General features: G+C 37.7%; 1 protein-coding gene across 8 annotated transcripts in view; it reads right to left on the bottom strand.

The window, feature by feature from the left end:
- The window catches only part of TANC1 (tetratricopeptide repeat, ankyrin repeat and coiled-coil containing 1), an 84,949-nt gene that overhangs the window by 45,948 nt on the left and 16,286 nt on the right, over window positions 1-22,715 (bottom strand). For 5 of the 8 annotated variants that reach the window (XM_057415648.1, XM_057415646.1, XM_057415643.1 and 2 more), the window contains exons 2-3: window positions 16,591-16,665; window positions 2,613-2,816 (exon numbers count right to left, since the gene is read on the bottom strand). In XM_057415648.1, coding sequence (XP_057271631.1) covers window positions 2,613-2,816; window positions 16,591-16,651 — 265 coding nt within the window. In that variant the 5' untranslated portion in view covers window positions 16,652-16,665. Of the gene's footprint in view, window positions 1-40; window positions 367-2,612; window positions 2,817-16,590; window positions 16,666-22,715 lie in introns of those variants that run through there. The other 3 variants (XM_057415644.1, XM_057415651.1, XM_057415650.1) reach the window with 3 other exon arrangements.

Genomic DNA, 22,715 nt, shown 5'->3' with positions numbered 1-22,715 from the left:
TTACCCCTTTAAGAACATAAATATTGGTTTTGTTGCATACCTGTAAGATTACCAGTCCAAGCAATGCTCCTTCTAGGTTTATAAGAAATTCAACTTACTCTGACAGTTTTTAATTTACTGCTTCCCTTCCCAGAGCTGTCCTGCTGACAACTTTTTCCTTGCTGTTTGTTTCTGCATTTATCCACCTCCTCCTCAATGAACTATTTCATTAAGGAAGCTTTTGACTCCAAATGAACCAGTCACTTTAGTTCTGCCAATAATTTTAGGCTCCTTAGTAATTTAAGATATAGTTTCTCTTTTCCCTCCTTTTATAGTTAGAGTTGAAGACTGAACCAGGGCCAGAAACACTGGTACTCTTCCAAGCTCTTCTCACAAAGAAAAAGCTCCTCCTATGCAAATAACTGAAGCATAATGTCACCCATAGCAGATTGTGCAAACGGATGGTGCAGCTTTCCATGTTCCAGTGAAGAAATTTGCTTGCTCTCTGGTGGTTTTTCCTGCCTATGCGTTAGGAGGTTCTAGTGGCTGACCTACTTTCAGATGATGGGCAAAAAGCAGCTATGACCACACACACGGCAGCAAAGACACCCTCTCAGTTGTGTACATGAGTCACCATGCCTCTCCACTGCAATAGGAACAATAAAGCAGCTAACACTGCTAACATAGTGGTCTCCTAGTATATGAATACTCATCAGCTTGGTCTCAGGCCTGAACCCCTACCATGAGGGGTGGCAGATGACAGGAAGGAAATGGAATGCGGTGTGCCAGAGATCAGGATAGCAGTTTCAGAGAGCCACCAAAACCAGCAAGTCCTGTGTTTGCCCAGGGGTTCCCTGGACCAGTGATTTCCAAACCTCTTCTGAACAGATAAATCTAACTCCCTCATGAGCGAGGCACCCAAGTGATCTTCTCAGCAAGATGAGTCCAAATCTGAGATCTGATAATTACATTATTCATGGAACAAATATGCCTATGATGGAACAAATCCTCTTAGTCTAAATGGACAGAAAACACCAAGCTTCCCACAGCATGTCCTCTGCTCAATTACAGAGTTTCAAAGACTTGAAAAAATCTTAATGGTATGATTTATACTGAAAAATACATCTTTAAGTAGTTTCTTTGTCTTCACCTCTTAACTGAGAGGACTAAAATTAGAATTTTATTCTATCACTAGTCAGGTGACTTCATTACTACACCTTAAATTCAGAATCCTGTGTTCACCTTCTGTGCAATCATCTCCTGAAAAATCTTTAACTTGCCATTTGTAAAGCACTTAACCAGACTGCTTTGAAATCAGTACATTAATATACACTCTTTTTATTACTCCCACTCCAGATGCTAGACAGGTAATTTATATTAACTGATCTTCTACCAGGTATAGTTTGTTGAAAGTCAAAGAAATAGCAGATAATGTTTCCAAGAGAAACAGCAACCTACACTCTACTTTTAAAAATGTATGTCACTAAACTAAATCATAGAGTGAGAAGGTTATACCTCATGTACTCAAATGTACCTAGAATGCAGTTAAGTTTTCCCAACAGCAATGAAACTGAGAGTTAGATCCTGACCTCTTAAATATCTGGCAAAATCCCCTTTCCTCCCCCATTATAAGGGCTTCATCCTACCTTTTAAAATTGCTTAGGATGACAGTCAGTTGCGGTAAGAGAGAAATAACAAAATATCATTCAGTGGCTCAAAATTTTGACATGAACTGTCAAAATCAACCCCAAATTACTTAAGCGTGAAGTGAGATTATTATTTTTGATCTTTGAAAGAAAAAAAAATATTGACAGGCAACTTAAACCAAGAATACTTGTTACAAATTGCATTTACTATCCTGTGGCAATTCTTTGAGCACCATTTTTCTTTAATTTTATGTCAAATGGGTCATTAACCAAGACATTTCTCAATGCTGACAAAAACCAACATTCAACACTTTTTGTTCCTAGCGCTTATAAACTTTACAACAAAGAACCCAAAACTGTTGAGTGTCTCCATAAGTAATAGGAATATGGACAATTTCATCTGACACTCAAGCTCTGACCTGGATGAACCCAAGCGATGCTAGTGTGTCGGAATGATATATATGTGCACAATGCTGATAAAAGGGAACCAGATGGAGCACCTTATTTAGCAAAGCTCACACATAAGTATGCAGTCATTACTAAGGACCCAACAACTGATAATTAACAAGTTTCTTGTCACAACTTCAGCAGCAACTTACCTATTAATACATTTATGTTTGCAGATATGAATCAAATAAATGCATAAGCCACAAACAACACTCTTACAGTCATTAATATACGCACAAAGGTTTTTGCAGTTGTCTTCTACCTAGCTTCTGTACTAATCGTAAATAACCAGTTTTAAACATATTCACACATTTCAATTCAGGTGTTCATGATACCACTTAGAATAATTCTTTGCCATATGAAATAATACATTCTATTTGATCACCAAATCCCTGGGAACACGCAAAAAGCATTCACTGCTCTTGGTCCTGTTGCAAAAGATTAACGTGATTTTATCATGTTACTTATGTATAAATTGTACCAAAACCTGAGTTTAAGTGCCATGAAGGTGGTGTTAGTTGCTCATCAACTTCATTTTACCTGGAGATTTTTTGTTTGATCTTGACTGCATCAAATAGGACTGGCGTGGCAGCAGAGGTGAAGATGGCAGTGACATTGAGACTCCTTTAGCCAAGTTCATTCTATAAGTGTCCTCGGAGACTGGCTGATTGCCAATGGGAAAATCTGCATTGTGGCCAGATGTTGCTATAACCTGCAAGGCATTCTCTGGGCTGGAGTCACCTGCTAAAAATAAATTTTTGTCATCTATTATGTGATATACCAAAATAAAAAACAGGCAGTTGCATTGAAATACAAGTATTTAACACAGGAAAACGTATTTGCCAGCAACAATTCAGCATGACTCATCTTACTGTGCACCCTCCACTGCAGAATCCAGAAAAAGTTAAATAAATAAGTATGCAAGCTTTTGTTTTACTGTAATAGAGGCAGCAAGCTGGAAGTAAAACCTCACTTTCAACAAAGTAAGTACTTTTCAGATTTCATCCTTAGAGGTAAAACCAAGTTTCCTAATAAGATAAAAGTATTTCTACAGCTGAAAATTTATTTTAGGATCACTGTGATAGCTGAAAGTCAAGACCACCTGAAAATAATTTAACTTGTTAAAGGAGCAATTTAGCTGGGTTATCCCTTATACACAATGAAAAGGTAGATCACTAAAAGGCACACTCATATATGGCCAGCCTAAGCTTTATTTTTCTGTGGTTTTTGTTTGGATTTTTTTTTAAACTGAGGATCCAGTTATGTGCAATTTGATAGCAACATTTTTTTTTTATCTGAGGAAAAGAAAAGCTATTGGTTCACAATGTACTAAGTGGTACATCAAAACAGGGAAATACGCTCAAAACAGAAATTTCTTGATGGTGCAGAAAATGCAAGTTCAGCCAAATCAAGAATATGCTTTCAAAAAACAGAGAAATATATTGCTCACAGTAATGGTTCAAAGACAGCAGAAATACAAGTTGAAAGTGATGAGTTTTCCTAGTCAGAGGACAGAAACACAGCTGAAATACAAAGGTTAACAATTAAATACAGCCTGGTTTAATACCTAAATTAGGGTATTGCTCAATTATTTACATGAACTACTGTTGAACCAGTATGACGAAAAGTAAAATACAGCAAAACAAGACTGATGCAAAAGGAAAGAGAATGCCAGAACATTTTTTAGACCACGTGCAACAACTAGCATGGTTACACACCAGTACATGAAGTACAACTAGAAGGACGGACAAACAAAGGAGAAGCACTATCTTTTCAGATATGAATCCCTCACACCAGGTCCATTTTCTTACACTAAGGAAACACTTCAGATAAATGTGACTCTACAAGACATATCTCATGTTCATTTTATTGTTGTTCAACTGTTGCCCTCAATTTTTAACAGCTGTTCTCCTACCAGATATGAGTACTGGGAGCACTAACTGCATACAGTGAACTTCCACAGTATGTCAGAAGGAAAAAAAAAAACAAACCCAAACCTAACCTCCAGAGAAGAGTAAAAATATTTTTGTCTATTTAACTACAGCTCTCTTTCTTTTAGAGGTATGCATGGAAGGTAAGAAAACCAAGCATGCTTGAATGACAGGTCTACTTCTCTATTTCCAAAGGTCCGTGTATTTAAGATTACTTGGGGTTTTTCTTAGCCATACTTGTTTACTCAAAAGAACCACATGGGAGGGCTACATATGACAAATGGTCTTGAAGAACACTATGCTAAATTCAAACCTCTCTTTAACATTTTGTAACCATAAAACTTACTTTCTTATTCCACTGAAACAAACTAAACCACCACCTTCCAGAAGTCCTCCTCTCCTCTCTGATTTGTTCAAACAAAATTCATAGTAATAGATAATGATTTTAAGGAAGCAACTCCAGTTTCATGAAGTCAAGATGAAAATCAAAAACTAAGTAACTAGAACTTTATCTTCTTTTTTTGAAGTCCATTGCAATTATTATAGGAGTGTAACTATTGGTTTAAGAAAAATCAGTATTTTAGCAAACTAACTTTAACACACCATTCTTAAATAAAAGTACAGTCTTTTGTACTGCAGTACTGTGCAGAAGAAAAAGACTAATTATTTTAAACACTATAATCACATAGATGAGATTTTTTTGAAACACCAAGATATCTAAATTACTGAGATCCCATTCGCTTTCAGTGGAAATGCAGAGGCTATAAATGTTCTTTTACAAATTAAACTTTCACGGTAGCTGTTCTCAAACACAGGTTTAACATTCAGTGTATTATTATTTACTATTCAACATAGTACACGTGGGTTTGCTTTGTAAACTGTTCAAAATCACACAGAGACTCCATTTTTTTTCCTTTGAATGTAAGCATAAAGCCAGGAAGCAGCACAGTAACACAGCAAACTACAGTTAGAAAACTAGTATTCTTGTTAAGAGTTTCTTAATAGATACATTGCCAAGGTTGGAATCTGGAAATTGTGTAAGTATTCCAGCTGGAATGTTAGTGAGGGGGTGCAAGAGACAAGAGAACAACAAACAAAAATCACCTCCTCCACCTTCAGGATTAGTAACTCCCCCTACAATTCCCTCATTTCTATTTTTCCTTTTACTAGGACACAAACAAGCAATGTTTAATTAATTGTCTTCTTAGTAGGCTTTTGAATTCTGGATTCATTTTAATTTATCCTTCTCTATTGCATATGAACATGTTTAAACAGTCATGTGTTCTACTGAAGCAGAAAAAAGCTTGTTACACATGAAAAATGGTGAGAACACTATGGAATAGCAGACAGCTGTTAGACACAAATCATTCCAAGAAAGCAGAAACTGCACAGCTGAGTTTCTAAAAAGCTGTTAACTAAATACGACACTAGCTAACACACCAACCCCACATTTGTGACCTCAGAAAACAGAAACAGCAGGAGTAGAAAGGGAAAAACCACCACAACCCTTCAATACTGTCCCAGCCATAGGCACAAACCAGATCTGCTCCAAGGAAAGCAACTCCCCAAGACCTCCACGATCCAAGAAGGACTCATTAAGTAACAAAGTAACAAATGCCAAATGGAAGCCTGTGGCACTGGGATGCTAAACTTTACATGGCAAGGGGCTGCTCACTGAGAATAAAACTGTTGCTGGTAACTAAAAGCTGCTCCCAGCTGAAGAAGTCTCCAGGTCCATGGAGAGCAGCTGGTGACATGGCCAGCAGGACAGCTGCTTGCTTTCTTTCCTCTCTTTCGTACAGAGTACTCAGGGATATTCTCCGCCCCCCCCCCCGGGTTTCTCCCTTACAGAAGTGCCCCAAAATGGAGGAAGACATAAAGATGTGAGGGGAGGCCACCAAGAAATAAGTATGCAGGAAGGCAGAACTGGGAAGAAGATTTGGAAATACACCGTTTCTAGCTAATGCTAGAATGAGGCTCACCTTTATTCACTGTGTAGGATGGGAGTCACAGCTAGAGGAACAGCTGTTTCATGCCAGTTTAAGACTGCCAGGTACCACATTCCCACAGAGACAAACCAGTTCAACTGAATATTAAAGCACCTGCCTCAGACATAAGCAATTTCATAATATGCTTAGAGTCCATACTACAGTGAGAGTGACAGGACAAAACCTAATAGAGACAGATGACCTCTATCTCTTTGTCCTATGGGCTCTCTAAATGGACCTACAAAATTTATCATTCTTGCACTATACATGAAGGGAAGTTCTATATCCATACAAATGATGTTATTTATGGCTGGCTATAGTTAAATTACACATGTGGTAATGTAGGATGGCAAGCTTCATTTTTATATGCTTAAACGATTCTTTCCTAAGTCTCTGAGTCTATCCTGTATATTTAATCTCATATTTAATCCTGCATTTTCTATTTTGTATAATTGGGCTGATGAGCAAATTCATGCATTTTATTCAATTTACGGGAATTTTGCTGTAAGATACTTGTATCTACACATGTATCTACACATGATAAGACAGACACAAAATCAACAAGCTTGTGGCATCCACAAGGTACATTATCCTTTCCACTTGGTATTATGGAAACAATACTAGGAAAATGCATGAGTAGTAGCTGTCAAAATGCAACTTGTTACAATGACTGACTATAGCCAGATGCCACACACTGATGCACACAGAGAACCAAAATTATTTGTTACTAACTTAAAGTTTAGTAATTTCTAATATTTTAGCTACCAGAAATATACTTTAAACTTACATGACATTTCTTAGTCTCTATCCCAACATAAACTAGACAAATATCAGCTCTGGAACAGGAGGAAAATGACCTCTCGCAAGTTTTTTAATAACATCAAACTAAAACATAAGGACAGGTCCTGTGAAATCCCACTTTCTTATTTTTAAAAACTCCAAGCTGTACATTTTCCAGTGCCAAGCAGCCTTTGGACAAAAAACTCTTCATAAGCATCAATCAACACCAGAGTTCTTATCCAGTGGTCAAAGTAACCACGGAAACAACTTAATAGCTTCAAAAACCACACACAAAAAGCTTTGAGAATGGAAATCAAATCCCAGTTTAGTTGCACCTAGGGATGTAACTGAAAGGCATAATCTGATTAACAAACTACTTTTTTTTTTATCTCCCTTAAGAGACAAAAAGATACAAGGATGGCTGACTAAAGTAATGATTTTGTAGAGCCTAATATCCTAAAAGAGAACTTGAAGTGTAAGATTAAGCTAATCCTTCTACTGAATAGAGAGGATAACTAAAATTAAAACCTTTACAGTGGATATGGCAGTATTAAACATAATAAATCCCATCTAATTCTTCATTCAGTATACATTGCTTAGAAATCAGAAGAATGCTAAGTACCAAAATACATGTAAACTGGAGCTTGGTCCAGATTAGGAATTTGGATTATTTGAATATGAAGGAATAGGACCGCAATCTTCCAAACAAAGGTTTAGCGAAAGCTAGACCAATGAAAACGCAGACTCCTTCAGTCTGAATATCGACAGTGACTGCAGAACAGACAGCATTCTACGGACTTCTCTCAGTATGGATTTCTGGGATATCCGATTGTGTCTTTTTCTCCTTAAACTCTCTACTAAAGTGAAGCAAAAGACTCTCAAGCCACTTAAAAAAATGTATCTGACATAAAATTGTGCTACAGCAGAGGAAATCTTAAAATTCTGCAGTTCTGCTTAAGATGTTTAAAGAAAAGGAAAAAAAAGGTTAATTGTTAACACTACAGGATCCTATTGCTGAAACAGCCTCCTTGCAAGCACCCTGGGGTGAAGTTTACTGACACCACCTCCCAAACTAATGTGAACTTGACTGTAACAGCCCAGCTCCGACCAGATTACTCTGGCATGAACCTTAAAGCAAAGCAGCAGTATACAAACTTTGCCATGTAACAGCTGCAAACTTTGCACTTGTATAACACTGCTATAGCCACTGCTCATTCTCCTTGGGAAGAGAGAATGTTAATGGGACTGGTCTATGGCTGTGTGTCAACCAAGGCCACTGCTGGCTTTTGTTGACACTCCTCAGAGATCAATACACAGTGAAGACAAGAAATATATCAGATTCTCCACAGAGAACACAGCCAGCATTAAACCCGGCGGCTGGCTCAGTCTACATATACACGCCCATATTCTGTCTGCAAACTGCCCTGACACTTCTGTCAGAATGGAGAATGACTGTATTTATTAGCCTTTGTGTATCTATATATCTGGTGTGCTGTTAAAATTTGTGAGAGCGGCAAAGCAGTGGAAAAGGTTGTTCAGGGAGGCTGTACAGCCCCCATCTCTGGAGACTCTCAGAAGCTGAGCAGACACAATCCTGGGTCACCACAGTGCTGCAGTTCTATGATAACTTCTGCATACACAGCTACCACAAACTCCCATAATGCTCTGTGGAGAATCTCTGCCATCAAATGCTGAAAAGGTGAGCTTAAGAGGTATAATTCCTCTGCTATTTTAGAGCAGACATTATGGTGCAAGTTGAGAGGGAATTAAATAACATTGACATGGGGAGTGTGCAAAAGACTAACAACAGTACCTACTGCTGATAATTTTGTTAACAGCATTACATGAGGCACCTGTTTTCTTTACACCAAGCACTCCATGGTACCTCTGCATAAATTGCAGAGTTGTGAAGAACAGCCCAAGGAGCAAACTGTTCCCATCTACAGGCAGATGCCTGTATCTGCAGACAGAAACATCCAACATGCAAATGTGCCCACACGTTACTCCTGACAGTCTTTATTCGAAGCAGAACAAAGGTAAGACTTCATAAAAAAGTTCAGAAGGAAATCATGAGTGGAGAAACAGAAGTTAGTTATATGGCATGAGGAAAGTCATGAAGCACTTTGCAGCATGAGGCATCGCTATGTCTACGTAGTAAGAAACTGCTGAAGGATTACAAAACACAGTGGTTTCGATATTTTAAAAATGTTTTTTTCTAAGTTCCATCCTATTTTTCAACAGAATTTAGAGGGAACTGCAGACAGAACTCTGCAACATGGTTCAGTGACTGTGTGTAAGGTGCTTTATTTTAACTGCAAAACACTGATAATTGCTCATTAAAGGATTTATGTCCTTCAAAAGTAAAATGCTTATGTGTTTGTGTACTTGTACATGCACAACCAGTTTGATTTAGTGAGTCAGTCTAGGAGAACAGAAGGAGCCAAGTGACCCGGGCTTTCCAGTTCAGGCAAGGTAACCACTCACGCTACTACCAACATAGATTAGGAGTTGAAGAAAAATTCATGATAAGTGAAGGAGTTCATCCTAGCCTTCTGGGATGAGAAAATAGGCTTCTGTCATGTAAAATACATGCATCAGCAAAGATCCACATTTCATTCTTTGGCTCTTGAGACTCTGCAGAGACCAGAGAAAGGGAGAAACTGGCATGGAACGGTAAGAAAACTCATTATAGCCAGAGTACCAGAAGCAGTGAAGCGCATTAAGTGTGAAACAAACCAAGTAAAGCTTAGAATAAAAGGTCCACATGGACAATCTTTGCCAACTATGCTTGTATTTGACATTATTTGCTCACTTTCTGGCATTTATTTCTGAACTCTAGATTACTTTTTCAGTACACAAAATACTAATGTTCTCTTGTAGTGCTTAGTTTCAAAAACCCAACCAATTTTTAAAGATAAATAGAGGTTATTAGAACTACTGAAGTAATTTCTTTTTATATATTTCAAGGGCAGGATTTTCCCCCTTTCCCCCTCTCCCCATTTATATAAATGGGATATATCACTGGTATTAACTTCTGGGAAAAGACATTTACCACATTAAATACTCACTGCTCAGCAAAAAAAGGAGTTTAAATTCTTAAATAACTGTCAACAGCCACAGAAAGTGGGCAAAGCAACACAGGATAATCAAAACCAGCTCCATATTTTATGCATGAAACAATGCTTCTTCTGTTGCAAGATATTTTTAGAGTAACAACAAAAAGTCAGACTGAAGCTTGAAAGTATTCCAGTACAAGTTCAATGTTCCAACTAGATGATGTGTATTTTATGCACCAGAAAGTCCCTTTGCACTGAAAATTCAAAGCCTAGGACACAGAGATTTTGGACAAAAAAGGCAACTGAATTTGCATATTTAGTTTTAAAATGCAAACTTACATTATTCAATCATTTCAAGCCTTTCAGTCTCCCAGAAGCAAATCTGAGTATCTTGATGCTCTCAGCTTGGAGGTAAGTATATTAGTCAGACAGAAATCCTTAATAAAACATAAAGCAAGAAAGGTGGGTTCAAATACGCATTTAACTTAACAAGTTCAGCTGAGAGGCAAACCTTTACTGCTACAGGGAAATAACTCCAAAAAAACTTGAACAAGTAGCAAGTCTTAATAAAAGATTGCATAGAAACTTCACTTTAACATAGCAATTTAGTTGCCATTAGGAAAAAGAAAAAAAAAAGTGAATTTGAGCACATTTGTGTCAGGCTGGTAACAGAATCCTATGCTAACAGGAAAAAAGGAAAACACAGAATGGCAGAACATTCTGCAAGTGATCCAAGTTCATGCCTTTGAGCCATTTTATTTTTCAAAAAGAACATTAGCATAATTTCAGTTTCTGAATTGTATCTGATCATACGTAAAAAAAGGAAGACATTTCAAATTCACATATTTCATCCAACTTGTTTAGTATATAATGTTGATAAAGAGCAAGGCATACAAACAAAATAACTAAGAGTATACTAATCTACAACAGAACATAATGCAGCAAAAAAAGCATCCATTCTATCCTAATGTTCAAAAACTTTGTACACTCATATCTAGGTGAAAGATACTTACATAAAGATATCTAAATACAACACAATGAAAAGGCAAAGGAAATTAAGTCTCAAAAGAGCATTGTAAAAAAATTAAGCCTGATCTACAGGAGAATCAAACAAGATCTAATACAGATCTGTTAATACGGAACTTTTTTGTAGCCCAAATTAAAAAAAAAAAATCTGAATACGAAGTCAACCACTGAAAGTCTGATGCATATGAATAATAAGCACTTCAATACCTTTTATTTCAGCATCCAGAAAGTAAAACCACTGATCTCATTTCTCCAGATTACCTGCCTTTAAAGGACTATAGCACTGCATTCTAAACATGATCTTTTTGTTGACGTTATCGTTTGTCCCCTGTTAATTGAGTACCATGTGAATGGATAATAAGCTTTAAGCAGGAAAACCTGAAAGTCCGAATTACTTACCACATTAGTTTCTATTGAAATCAGTAAAGTTTCCCTGCATACCATGTACTCCATTTGATGTTAAATTTCTGATGGGATTTAGTGCACGAAGAATACAGCAAACTAAGCACAATGCTTCCATTATTTGTGTTCCTTCAGGCCTGATACTGGGTCAACAGAATGACAATGCTCATGCTACTAAAAAGCCATCTGAAATAATTAGGCATGTTCTGCAGGAATTTAATATACGGGATTTTCTAAATTGGAATAAATTACAAGTATTTTATATTACACGGCCTTTTGCTTAGTAAGTAAAAAAAGGCAAGTTGCTGAGTTTAGGACAGTTAAAGAAAACAAACATAATTACAGACTGCATATAAAACCAACAGGAAATACTAATACAAACCTATCTCTAGCATTTTAAAGCACTTCAGAACAAGTAGCTGAGTAGAACTTAGACTAAGAGAATCACAATTAAAAGCGACTGTTTGTGTATATCCCGAAACTTATGTATATTCCTTATACTGTCACCACATCACAGACAAGGCTTGAAGGTAGCCCTGCAGGACTTGAGGTCTAACAGTCTTCTGGCCCTGATTACTGAAATTGTGACACTAAGACATGAAGTTTCTGTGCTATACTAAAAGAAAAAAGGTCAGTTCCTTCCAAGAGAGACCAGAGGCAGAGAATCTTCCAGTGGCTACAAAGGTGAATTTTCAAATGTCAAGGAAATAAACAGGAAAACATGACCCACTTTTAAGTATGAAAACACCACAGAAGAGAACGGAAAGAAATTTCCAACATAGTTAGAAAGAAACTCAGGGTAGAAATGAAGAGATGAGATTATCTTAAATCTAGAAAATTAAGTCCATTAAACAAAGACAGACAAAAGGCAATGAAGAAGAAAAGGTGTGCCCTAAGCAGAAATGACAAGGACTACTGAGAGTCACTCTGGTAGGCTCTTGATCAAAAAATACTAGTTCTGCCTCTTCTTAATAGAAACACACCTTTGAAGGAATCTCTAAAGGACTTGATAACTCTTTCAGAGTTTAAAGAGATAATATTTATTTGATGTTTACAACCTGACAAAGAGAACAAAATACCAAATTTTTACTTTGTTTTTGAGACTGAATTAAAGCCTTGAGAAACAAAGACAAATGGAGAGAATAACTGCTGTGTATTTCCAGTTCGGTGTACATGAGGTATTATAAACAGAGATTACTTTCCCGGACACAAAAGTTAATGTTCCTGTCTGCCCTCTTCCTGGTTGGTTCCAAACATTCACAAAATAGTTACTTTCAATTACTTTGATCTGACAGGTGCAGATTGTAGTGTTTCCCCCCTTGAGTTCTGTCCTTTACTAAGTATGTACACATCACTTCAATGGAAGGAAGGGGGACAAGACAAAACAAAAAAAATCAATCTACAGATACTTATTTCCATAGAATAGAAGTAACTATGTTTGAAGGGGTGTAAAGACAGGCTGCTTCATACTGCAGAAAACCTGAAAAAAGCTGGATGTAAAAGCTAGATGCCTGGGTCAAAGATCTGCTTTCTCTGAAACTCTGTTGCTTTGGCTCATCAGCTTACCCAAGTACAGTATCAATTACCTTCTCTTGAAATCCATGTTTAGAAGTAAGTTTAGTAATTTTTGTTTTGAAAAGTTGTTCTACACATACACAACATACTGTCACCACTGCCCTCTTTTCATCTACGCTCATATATGTTTGCAGATACATGCAACTTTTTCTTAATTCGGGTTTTACCTAATCCTACAACAGCCATCTACCTATCAAGGCCTCCCAGCAGCACCTAAATCAACACATTTCAATAAAAGAAGAATTATTCATGAAAAAAGTGCAGGATCTGAGCCCAACTATGCGTTGCTAACATACTGCTACTGGAACAGCCTATGGTGCCATTTTTCTGTTCAAAAGTGAGATTTCCATGTGACAGTCTTTCACCGGATTTGAGCAGAAGTTGTTTATAAAAACCACCAGTTTTTAGCATAGCACTTCAGCCTCCACCAAAAAGCATCAACCCTAAGTCTTGCAACCCATTTTTTCCAAGATAACCCTAAATTAAAAAAAGTTATTACAAATTGTAATTAACATTACCAGCAGCTAGATTTCAAAAACGATATGTACACTTCAGCTCTTAAACCCTTACATCCGGGCAAATGAGGAAATTCCAACATCAAAATACATACAAGCTATTTAAAAAAAAAACCACAATCCTCATTTCTTTTTGTTCTTTAACCTTTTTTAAAGACTTCAATACTACAGTTGTGCCTTCAACCCGGGGAAAAAAATGCCACTCCTATTTGCATTGGTTCCACAAGGCTAACACATGTAAAACCAATAAGATTCAGTTAATGCACAAACAGGAAGCTCTATTCAGTAAAACAGGAATCATCCCACTCAGATTTGGATTGCACAGACTTCCAGGCATTCCTTTCATGCACAAGTTAACCCATGGGACAACAGGGCTTACTTCAGTTTAAGAACAAGATATTGCAGTTTAACTTAAACCTCTTCCAATTCAACTTCAGTCACAGTGAAACAATCCCAGTGGTCCGGCCAGAGACTTCAGGAGTTACTGCTCTTGAACACCTCAGCATCTCTCATCTGTCTATTAGGATACAAAGTATGAGAGATTTACCAAAAACACCTTAGCAGAACTTTGCAAGCACATTCACACAGTCAATTCTGGAACAGCTGTGGCAACTTAAAATACTACTATCTTCCAGCTGTTCAGCATTATTCCTAAACTGGGTACATAGGGAAAACAGATCACAGGAGTCTTCCTGATCGTATTTAGCCTGGTACTGCTGAGCTGTGTTCACTCATCTACTTCCTCCTAAATTCTGAAAACTTCTTCAAAACTTCATAAGCAAAAAAATCAAATCTATGTGTCCACAAAGTTGAGAGAAGCATCTAAAATTACTACTGCATTACTCTCTTAAACGGTGGCTAGAAGGGTGGATGTTTCCACATTAACTGTCTCTCAGGTCAGCTTCCATCATTAGCATGCATTTGCACTATCTTCATAGTTCTTTAGAGTAGTAAATTTTAAGAGAAGCTGCTGTTAATAAAGACCTGAAGGGCCATGAAATGGGACAACTCTACAATTAAAAAAAATCCCATTTCTCATTGTTGAGTTAAACAACCAGGGAGAGGAGCAAGCAAAAAAATAAGTTCTGCAAAGTCTAATGTCTCCTTCGCTTGCTTCACATCTTTTCTGAAAGCTGAGAAAAGTCTTACAGCTGAAAGAGTTGGAAGGTGCTTTGGAACAAAAGAGAAAACTATTAAACTGAATACAACTTTACAGGAAGTCCTGAATGTAACACAGAATGGAACACACACATTTCTTCTCAAACTTTTCACAACATCTTCAAATGCAAAATAAGCCAAAATCTCTGCAATACACTGTATAAATTACTTCCTTTTAAAAAGTGAGTCCTGCATTCCTCCTTATTCTAGGTTTCACCAGCCAGGCATTATTATTCCCAATACTTAGGTTTCCTTACATGAAACTCTAAAGCTTTGCTTAAAAGGCAAAACAAAAAACTCATACAAAAAAAAACGAAACCAGAGTCCCACACTCTAACAGTCCCCTTGGTGTTCAGAAATACAGCATCACTGTGTTTCTAAAAACAAAGGGAGAAAACCCTTTCTTTGCTCACATTAATCCAGACAGATGTGATGAGATCCTAAAATAAAATAAAAAAAAATTTGCTTTCTGACCTACAGGAAAAAGCCTTTTCAAGCTTCAGGTTTTAATCAAAGCCTGGTTGAAGCTCTGTTCCAAACAGCCTGATTTTCCTTTTGAGCTTAAACCAATTTCCATCTAGCATTTTAAGGAAAAACGTACCAATGAAAGCCTCACCACAGGAATCTTTAGCCCACAATGTTTAAACAACTCCAGCTGGTAACTTCAAGTCAGCAGTACACACAAAATTAACAGGATGCCTTTCGTCTTGCTCTGTGATCACTTCTGTGCATCTTTGATCTAGTGTCAATGGTTTTTCTTTTCAGGATAGCTCTCATCCTTCAGTCACTCAGAAAGAAACCTCGGTTGAGTGTAAACTTCAGAAGACCACAAGAATTTCCTGAAGAACACATTACCTGCCAGATGAACACAACTGCTTTTTGCAAAAGAACACTTAAAATGCCCTCCCCTTGTAGGACTCAGAATTCTAATTCAGTATAGTTTTAAAAGCTGCAATGCGAGCTACATATATAACTTGTTCGTCAAATAAAATATGACTGCATTGCTTTAAAGGTCTTGAAAAAACATGAATGGGTTAGTCTATATTCTATACTTACAATATTAAACGAATATCTAGTTTTACTTTTTTTTTTATTCTGGGAGTAATAAATTTGTATTGCCAAACAGCATAAAGTCACTCTTACAGATAACTTGGGCTATAACTCATCAGAAAATCAAATGTATTAGCCAACATTAATAGTATGAAGTTAAAAATTTAACTGTGAAGAAAATGTAACCGTCCCTCAGGTCCGTCAGCCTTCCAGATACTGCAGCAGACTTCAGAATGGCCCGCACAGAGCCTGCAATTTTAATTCTCAACTGCCAGCACCTGCACTTTTCTAACTATTGTTCCTTTTCAAAGGACATTGCTGCTCCTTTGCTGCCCTCAAAAATGGCAATTAAAAAGCTCTTACTTACCCTTTTTCCTGAAAGGCAATACAGGTAAGTCATGGCTATCTAAAGTTATGATTAATAGTAAAGTAAGCTTTAAAGTAAAATTTATTAATGATTTAACCTTCAAAAATTTCTGTAGTTACATCAAAGACTAGAACATGACAGAAGTTTGATAATCAACTTAAAATGTTTTCACTAAATTTAATGTCAATAATTTTTTATCTAAATTAATGAATAATAAGAATTCTATCCCATATAATACATGTGGGCTTTTTTCTATGATATAATTGAGTAAGTAGTTTAAAATCTATTTCTATAGTTCAGGGTTCTGAACCTCTGGCTTTGGGCCATATTTAAGCTGGCAGGACAATACACACAGCCCTCAGTAATTCTTTGGTAACAACCAAGAGCAACCTGCTGCCATCTGCCCTTCTGGGCAGCGATTTGGGAAGGACTGCCCTGGATACACCTTCCAGGAGGATTCAGATCTGCTCCTAAGCTTTGCATGTGAACAGTGCAGGCAAAACCAAGCAGAGGGCCAAGGGCTGACAGACCTCCCTGCCGCTGGCATCAGCACAGGAGTCTCCCACAGCCCTCGAGATAGGGCATCGTTGCAGGGACAGAATACATTTAATTGCTGGATTTATAAGACACAACTCATCTACATCACAAAATATGTCATTAATATTCATACCTGAGTCTTTCTTGTTCCCTTTTCCACCCTCTCGGCTCTTTTTTAAAACTGCCTTTAACATTTTAAATGTTGCTCCTAAAGGATAATAAAAAGAAACAAAAATAAATGTAACATTAATAACATCCATTCACACAAAACCGAACAAAGTAAAGACAGGGTCAATGCAAACAAAACAGCAAGGCAATCAGAAGAAACTTTTTGATAGTTACATTTATTTTTTAAAACGTAGCTTGATTAAGCAAACTCCTGACGCACAAGGAATGTTTTAATATTTGAACTAAGCAATTAAGAGTTCACTGTCTTCTCATACAGAAAAATAATACAGCATTCTCCACATTCCACATATAATTAAGGTTATAAGGCTAAACATGGTGTAAGATAGGGAAAGACACTGGTGAAAATAAAGCAGAATAAAGGGCTAACTCCTGACGGGAGTTCATCAGCATCGCCAGGGGAGCAAGCAGCATGTTGGAAACCTGCTACCAGCTGGAGACTCCAAACTGCAGGTGGATGGAACAGATAGGTGATATGGAACAGGGTATCACTACACAACTGTTCCTTACGTATATGCAACACACTGACCAACACAGAAACAGCTGAACGAATCACCTAAATCACTGCCCTGCTACGTACATGTCCCTGTGCCCATCTATCCGTGCCTGAGAGCACACACATATTTCTGCCTTCCGGATCTCAAATTTAACAATCAACTTAAAATGAGCAGCAGCTGCAAATTTCAGAGGATTAATAATTTTAAGAAAGAAATATATCCAGGGTGCAAACCTGGAAGACAGTTAAGCTGCTTCAGGTAACTATCTTCAGTCACAAAGCAAGGAAAATGATATAAAAGGAATTATGAATACTACTTCTTTCCCAAAAAGCTTTCTAGTGCATCTATAAATTCTAATTTCATTTGTTTTCTCTATTAAAAAAAAAAAAAAAATCCAAAAAACCTGCAGTACAGGAAATGCAACGGGGGGGGGGGAGGGTATGTATTCTGACTATGCTGGTTTACATAATGGATTGCCATATACCCCACATGGAATCAACAGGAAAAGCAAGTCTTTCATTCAAAAAGCATGCGTTCTTCAGAAAGTTCGCTTATATTTATGAAATAAAGCAGAAAGAAAAATCAGTACAACATGGTTCTTAAGCTTCTGTGAACAACCTGAAGCACATACAACACATACTCATTAGAAAGCCATGAGGTTTCTCAAGCCTGTATTATACTTAATGCCCAGATCCCCGGGTCAGTTCCATGCACACAGGCAGCTGTTTTTCGTGTGGCAGAGCAGCACCTCAAGCAAGATGTAATGATGAGTTACACTCCTTAGGATCACGCATCACATCACTAGTAACATGGTTTAGTGGTGGACTTGGCAGCCCTGGGGTATGGGGGTCGGACTTGATGATCTTAAAGGTCTTTTCAACCTAGTTGATTCCATGATCCCAGGGCAAGCTTGCAGCAAACATGCTACCTTCTGTGCTGTGTCTTGGGCAAAGTATCTAAGGATTATACACAGAAAGCAAAAGCAAAATTTAACTGCAGCTCTGGTCACTTCCTTTGAAATACCATATACTTCATGTTCCCCAACAGCTAATTACTGGGGGATGAGAAAGACAGCTAAGTACTGTAGCTCCACTCTCACTCACCACGTGTTCCCCACTCGCTTCCCCTTTCCCAGTACTTAATGCCTTCTAGTTCTGCAAAGGCAAAAAGAAGCACGCCTCCCTTATACAACAGCTCTCACAAAAAGCAGTAACAAGGAAAAACAAGTCATGGCTTCAGGTACACCATTACAAAAAAAAAAAAATATATTTCTGAGAGACTCAGACATGGTCAGCTGGAAACAGCTTATCTGATGATACAAGAAAATAAATCACTTTCATGAGTTGTATGAAGACTAGCACTGCCCCTAAAACAAAGAAAGTCATTATTCCACGCTGTGACATACTAAGGAGGCCTCTCAAGGCACCTTTGTCCCATTGTGTGCTCCAGAATTCAGGTCTGGAGCAGGTGGAGGGAACGGAGAAGATAATGCCAAATATCATCAGTCTAGACACTGCAATTGTATTTTTAAGAGCAGAAGATTTGAGGAGAGACCTAACCTCATTAGCCTGTTATGTATTTTAAGACTGTTAACACAGAAGGGAACAATCTATCCTATGTATCAACTCTTGACAGACCAAGTAATACAGAAGTTAGGAAATTAGAAATTTGAAGGCTGGATCACACAATCAAAATTTGTGCTTCTTTTATGCATAAACTGTGCTAGAATCTTCCATTCTGTAAGCACGTCCTGTCTGCTCCCCTGGTACGAAGGACAGCCAGATGCAAACTAAGACTTTGTTTAACCTAGGAATGCCCTTGCACACTGCCTGGGCCCAGGAATGCTACACTTCGTTTATAGCCCCACCGCAGGGCCAGTATCACACAGAGGCAAAGGACCACTCAAACACCTTAAACATATTTTTATTAAAATCCAAATGGTTCAGTTCCCAAGTATTAAGTATTCTTTCAGAATAGCTTCCTCCTCGTGCATATCATGTGGGCAGCAGTGGCTGTAAAAACAGGCACATCCAGTGTGCACTGCATATACTTCAGCTGTTCAACGTATTACTACAAGTGCTGCAGTGAATGTTCTTTGCTCAAAGACCAGGCTTCTCTGATGCTTCCCAAATCACAGAACTGTGTAAAGTACTGCTGAGTACAGCACTGCTACCGGACAGCTGTAATAGCCATTTCCTACCTATCAGCCAAACTCAGCACCAGCATTCTCTTTCCTACCTTCCTGATCATCATTTTTAAAAGGGTCTTTCTAATTTTAGTACAGAACTCTTAAAAGAAAAAGAAAGAAAAAAAGCCACAAGAGGTTTAGGACAAGAAGCAATGGCTTCAAGATGCACCAGGGGAGTTTTGAATTGGATATTGGGAAAAATTTCTTCAGAGAGAGAATAATCAGGTATTGGAATAGACTGCCCAGAGCAGTGGTGAAATCACCATCCCTGTAAGTGTTCAAGAACTGTGTAGATGAGGCCCTTAGTGACAAGGTTTAGTGGTGGTCTTGGCAGTCCTAGCATAAAGGTTGGACTTGATGATCTTGGATGGACTTGATCTAGGTCTTTTCCAACCTAGCTGATTCTGTGATTCTATAAAAACCACGAAGAAACAACCAACCAAACAAAAAAAAAAAACCCACAAAAAACAAACCACCAAACAAAACCACCTCACAACAACTGAAAGCAACTGCTGTGATTCACCTCAAATCCTTCCAACCACTTCACACCATTAAGATACTGGTCCTTGCATGAGTTTGGAATGATTACAGACTTTGTGCTTCATATTTAAACACTGGTCATTTGTCCAAAACCATAGATATATAAATTTCACCTTAATATTACAACTTGAAGGTCTTGCGTTCTTTTGAAGCCATCTTTACATGTAATTGGAAAGTTCCTTTAAATTAAAATTTTCTCAGGTCATTTCAGTACATTGTAATTGAGTTAACTGTACTCTAGGGTATTGTAGCTTTTAATGTTGCTAGTAAGCATTCTTGGGTTGTTAGAGCATTTAGTGAAGAAAACGGTGTTCAATCATATAATTCAAGGCTGAAACATAAAGTGTATGTAAAAGAATGGGAAGTCAAAATAGAGCTGCAGAGACATTCTTAATTTGGCATTTCCCAACTTCTGCCTGGCTTTGAAATGTTAATGTTTCCTCTAAAATTATTCAGTGTATATTGTACCGACATACCTCAATGCTGTACGGTAAATTTTACTTACAAACATTTTAAAATCTTTAAAGTCTTGCTGAACAGTAGTGACTTTATTAAAATCCAACTGGTATCACCACGCAAAAAAGGAAGAAATAGTAGCTGAAGTGCTGAAGTTCACAGAGCATGTCTCACCTAGCTCTGCCCTACAGAGACCATTGCATGATTTTTTTTTTTCTTTCTTTCCAAAAGCGATACAGCTTAGTGGTGTAACGCAACTGGAACCAAATACAAGAAGGTATTTATTAAAGAGTTTGGCTTCACAGAGCTGATCATCATGGGGGGTAGCCTACTGCAGGTGAAGACAATAACACTGATGCAAGAGAACTGGATCTTTCTTAAGAAAAATATGGTAATCATAAACCGCATTTAAAGGATCTTGAACAGGTGCAGCGCTAAAGAAACCTTCCTTAGCAGCTCAAAGAGAAATGTGAGCCTAAAAATAGTCAGTGGAAAAAGTAATGGGTACAAAGAGTAATCCAATGAACAAAGAGGCAATGAGCACAAACTGAAACACAGGAGGTTCCCTCTGGACATCAGGAATACCTTCTTACTGTAAAGGTGACTAAGCACTGGCACAGGCTCCCCAGGCAGGTTGTGGGGCCTCCCATCCTCCTTGGAAGTATTCAAGGACCATCTGGATGTGGTCCTGGACAAGTGGCTTTAGGTGATCCTTCTTGAGCAGGGAAGTTGGACAAGGTGATTTCCCACAGTCCCTTCCAACCTCAGCCCTTATGTGATTAATGTTGAGAGGGATTAGAGTCAATACTGACCCACAGGGTACACCACTAGTTACTGGCTTCTAATTAGCATTTGTACCCCTGACCACATGTTGCATGCATTTCACACTGTACCATTTACAATGCACTATTTCCTTTGAGCCTGTACATCCTGCAGGCCACTATACTGCATGTACTGCTTTTAAAGGATAACCCCCACTCACACTCCAAAAAAAGAGAACCGACTTGAAATGTACCTAACATACTGAGGAAGGGGGATGGGAATAGCAGGAAATACAAGAGTAAATCCCTTAGGTTGGCTCAAATATGTTCCCTTTGTCCAACAAAACTCACCTCAGATCAAACTCCTAGCAGAGGCAGCATACAAACTAGCTCAGGGGCTACAGAGAGGACACTTTCTGACTCTGAGGAGAATGACATGGACTAGAATAAAACCATTACAGAAGCTGTAATGTAGTAAATTCTACCTCCCTCACTCTTACTTTAAATGGCATATGCCTCCCAGTACTACAAGATCAAAAAAATCTAATTATTAGATTCCAAAAGGGAAGAAAAATAACTCTAAGCATCTAAATACACAAACGCCCTCTCCCAGATTACCTCCTAAGATAAGACATCAAAGAAAATAAAAGTCCAAATGTATTTATTGCACTCTGCTTTTTATATGAAAATATTTTTCTTTTCCATATTTTAACCATGTGCCATGTTAGAAAGTCTGCATTATGCAATGGTAGATCTGGAGCTGTTAATGAATTTCAGAATCCAAGTATAATATTCTACATAGCTAGATCAGAGTGGCAAATAAGAACAACAAAGAAAAAAAGAACACCTAAACAAACACATTATATTTAACTTTCTTATTTTGCAAACATGGCAAGTATAAATTTCCTATTAGGCAGAACAGAGAGGCTTGATACAGAACTGAAATTTTGCAGTATATATCACTCCTATTCTTAGGATACAGGTTAGGGGTAATAAGAGATCAAACAAAAGGAATCAAGGACAATTCCATCCTAGATTTTCTCTTTTTGGAATTGAGGCCAACTTCCCTGTTGTGCAGACAGTTGGTTCTCCAAGGATCTGTTCCACTACAGAACAGAAATGGCATGCGAGACAGTTGCTTATTCAAGACACATACTGTGCCAATACAAAAGTTGCCCATTACCTGGAAGCAAAGTACATTTCCTGACTTCTCCCCTATAAAATGCTGCAAAAAATGAAAGATAAACACTTCCAAAGAAATTCACCTTTTGGTATGTCAATTACACTCAAGGAGAGACAAAGCACTAAGGGCTCTGAGCAGGCAGAAAAATACAAAATAAACTGTCCTTAGGCCAGCACCTTAGGTTTTTCTACATTCATTCACAATCCCCAAAGGTGTGTACTTGAACCATTTAGGAAATGAACCAAATATTACAGTTTCAAAATCCTGATTACAAATAAGCTATGTGTTTTTTTAAATAACCAAACCAAACCAAAAAGCCCAACAGCAAACTTGGTTACACAAACTGTAAAGCTTTAGGACAGGTATCCAAAAGCATTTCAGCTTCAGGTAAAAAATTTCTTCATACCCATCTTGCACACTTCAAGAAGACTGACTGAACTGAACAGC

The sequence above is a fragment of the Pezoporus wallicus genome, unplaced genomic scaffold, assembly GCF_028554395.1.
Source record: "Pezoporus wallicus isolate ANWC-B61680 ecotype Strahan unplaced genomic scaffold, APGP_CSIRO_Pwel_v1 contig_736, whole genome shotgun sequence".
In the NCBI taxonomy this organism is placed as follows: Eukaryota; Metazoa; Chordata; class Aves; order Psittaciformes; family Psittacidae; genus Pezoporus; species Pezoporus wallicus.
Note: the sequence above shows the minus strand (reverse complement) of the source record. Positions and strands in the feature narration are given on the sequence as shown.